The 2,928-nt window shown below is 60.1% G+C and overlaps 1 protein-coding gene across 1 annotated transcript; it reads left to right on the forward strand.

Moving 5' to 3' along the window:
- Window positions 1-682: 682 nt before the first annotated feature.
- On the forward strand, window positions 683-2,530 carry Tco025E_09412 (uncharacterized protein; the record flags this gene model as incomplete). The annotated part of the gene is made up of 1 exon (XM_029376231.1): window positions 683-2,530. The coding sequence occupies one exon, from the start codon at window positions 683-685 to the stop codon at window positions 2,528-2,530; it is 1,848 nt and encodes a 615-aa protein (XP_029223639.1).
- Window positions 2,531-2,928: the final 398 nt, after the last annotated feature.

A 2,928-nucleotide genomic window follows, 5' to 3' on the forward strand; every position in this document is an offset into this window, starting at 1 on the left:
TTGTCTGCCTTTTTCCTGGCAAATGTAGGAGCGGCGTTGGGCAGCCTTTTGCCCTTCTTGTACTTCACGAATCCTTTGAAACTCTCTGTAGCTGAACAAAAGGGAGGTACATGCGGTGAGTTGGCTTTTGTGTACCTCGGCGACCATTCCTGTCCCCATGTAACTGACCTGCGCGTGTTTTCCCTGCATTTTCCTTCTCTAGTTTGCTCTTCCCCTCTCACTTGCTGCTTAGCCTCCGTGTTGTTTCTTGCTCTTGGCGGCTGACGCTCTCAGCCCACCGTTGTGGTGGAGAGAATCGTGTTCATTTCCTACCGCCGCTTTTGTATGGCCCCTCTCTCCGTGTCGCTGTTGCGGATCGCAGTGCTCGACGGCCGCGTGTATGAGTGACTGTTGACCCGTCTTCCTTTTTTATGCTTGAACAGCCCATCCAGCGTGGGCGCTTCCTCTCTGAGTGTCTGTGTTGTCTGTCGTTTCTTGTCGTTTCGGGTGCCAGGAAGCAAGGGGGCGCCGACACAGAGTGCGAGTGGTGGTTGAACCGCCCGCCCGCCCCACACAACTGCCTGCTGATAGAGGGGAGAGAGTCGAGGTGCGTGACAGTCCTTTGGGTTCTCTGCGCTCTTGCTCCTTGTTTTTCGGTTTTTGTTTTTACAGTTTGTGTGTCTGTGTGTCAGGCACGCTGCGGATGGAGTCGCCTGTGGAGCAGGCGGGGAGTCGGCCGCGGCGGCAGCGTCCGCGTCCGCCGCACTCCCCCGGCGTGATGTCGGCCACCACCACCACCACCGATGACGTGGCGAGCGGCACGGAGGAGAGCGCCAGTTCGCTGCTGCGCCAGGATCCGCAGCTGGCGGCTGTGCTGGGTGGGCTGCCCAGTTCATCGAAGGAGCTCCTGCGGCGCATTGAGCGGCAGCAGGACGAGATTCGAGTTCTGCAGGAGGAGAACACGCGGCTGCGGGCGCGGGAGGTCGAAGTTTCCGCGTTGACGCTGCGTCTGCAGCAGCAGTTTGGGGCGACGCAGTCACAGGTGGACCGTCTCAAGTCACAGGTGCGCATGGAGCTGATGAACCCCATAACGGAGGAGGAGTACACGGCGATTGAGTCCCTCGAGGAGGGAAAGCGGGATCTGCTGGACACAGTGAAGCTTGGCATTTACCAGCAGCTTGGGTCCATGCGGGCGGCGAAGGATGCGGCGATGCGTCGGTCGACGGAAATGGCGACGGAGACGACGCGGCTCACCCGTGAGAACAGGGAGCTTCAGCAGCGGCTAAAGGAGCTGGAGGCCGTTGTGGAGGCTGAGCGACAGTCCTTCCGACGCCAGCTGCAGGAAGTGGAGCAGCGCGGCAGTGGCGTGGTGGAGCTCGAAGGAAAAGTCCGGGACTTGGAGTCGCGACTGAAGAACGCGTACGTGGACCAGGAGCAGTTCCTGACGGCAAAGCTGAATGCGTCTGTCAAGACGGAGGAGGCCACGCGGCTGGGCGTGCGGCTGCGCGAGGCGGAGATGGAGGCGGAGCGGTACAAGACGGTCGCCGAGTGCTCAGAGCAGAAGCTTGACATCCTCAAATCCGAGTATTATGAGCTGAAGCTGAAGAACAGCCAGCGGGTGCTGGAGCTCGAGGCGTGTCTAAAGGGGGCGGAGGAGAAGCTGAAGACGCTCTCAGACCTCGAGCTGGAGTCGGAGTTGTTTGTGTCGAACTTGGCGATGCAGTCGGGGGGGCAAATGGCGCTCACTGCCGCTCCGACGTTCGCATCGGCGGCGGGAGACGACGGGGCCCCCGCGGCCGCGTCTGCCGCCCCCTCATTAAGCAACTATGAGAGCTGGCTCGCCCTGCCGCGGTCACGCAAGTTGGCCCACGCTCTCACTGTGACGAAGCGCTGCCTGCAGCTCGAGAATCGCCTCTCTGTCCTACAGCACGATGTGGAATTCAAGGACAAGCAGATTGCGCGGTTGCAGGCCTCGCTAGACATGGCCCGAGAGGCGTTGAACAACTCCAACAGCCCCTTTGCCATGGTGGAGCGCACCGTGGAGCGGCTCACGCGGGAAAACGAGGAACTCCACGACAAGACAGTGTCCTTGTCCGAGGAAAACGCGCTGCTGCGCCAGCGACTGGAGCAGCGCACCGCAGATGTGCAGGTTCTCTGCGGACATCGCAAGGAGCTTCTGCGCATCCAACGCGTCCTGCGACGCCTTGGATTGGAGGGGAAGGTGGCGGATCCAGCAGCTGCCTCGCGCTCGCAGGGGCCTCAGCAACCACCGTGGCCGCCACAGCAGCAGCAGCAGCAGCGGGAAATGGATGACGCGTTGGATCCACATTCCAGCAGTATCCGCTCTTTTGGGTTGCGGCGGGATCAAACGGCGGAGTCACCGCTTTCCTTCTCCCGACACCAGGCGGACGAGTTGTTGCACATGGGCAAGGAACCCGAGACAGCTTCGGCGACGGAGGGGCAGCAGCGACAGGCACGGCAGCAGACTCAGGAATTAGAGAAATCCTCGAGCGGCGTACTTGTCCCACGGCCCATCCAGATCATATCCTGATCGCGGTGTGACCTAAAAATAAAAGAACTCTGTACATCTGCGGGCGGGGGGGAAGAGGGGGCCTGGCGGGAATTCTTCATCTACCTTTTGTGTTAGTTCCCCTCTCATTCCACCTACTGTTTTTTTCTCCTCTGGTTGCTGCTCTGCTTAGCTTATCCTCCCTCTTGGCCCGACTGCGGGGCTTGTTGAATGGGCGCCGCGATGTTTTTTTTTTTTTCAGTCTGCCTTCTTTCTGCCCATGCGACGTAGTCACTCTTTTGGTGTAGACACAAACGTGCCTGTGCCCATTTGGCGGCGTGTTCGACGGTCACTTACGCGACTCCGATAAATTCGTGGAGGTGCGTTTGGTAGCCGACGGCGGCAGCGCGAGCCACTGAAGCCATCCTGATGCAGCCAAT

Source organism: Trypanosoma conorhini (assembly GCF_003719485.1).
Source record: "Trypanosoma conorhini strain 025E chromosome Unknown Tco_14.4_contig_01103, whole genome shotgun sequence".
In the NCBI taxonomy this organism is placed as follows: domain Eukaryota; phylum Euglenozoa; class Kinetoplastea; order Trypanosomatida; family Trypanosomatidae; genus Trypanosoma; species Trypanosoma conorhini.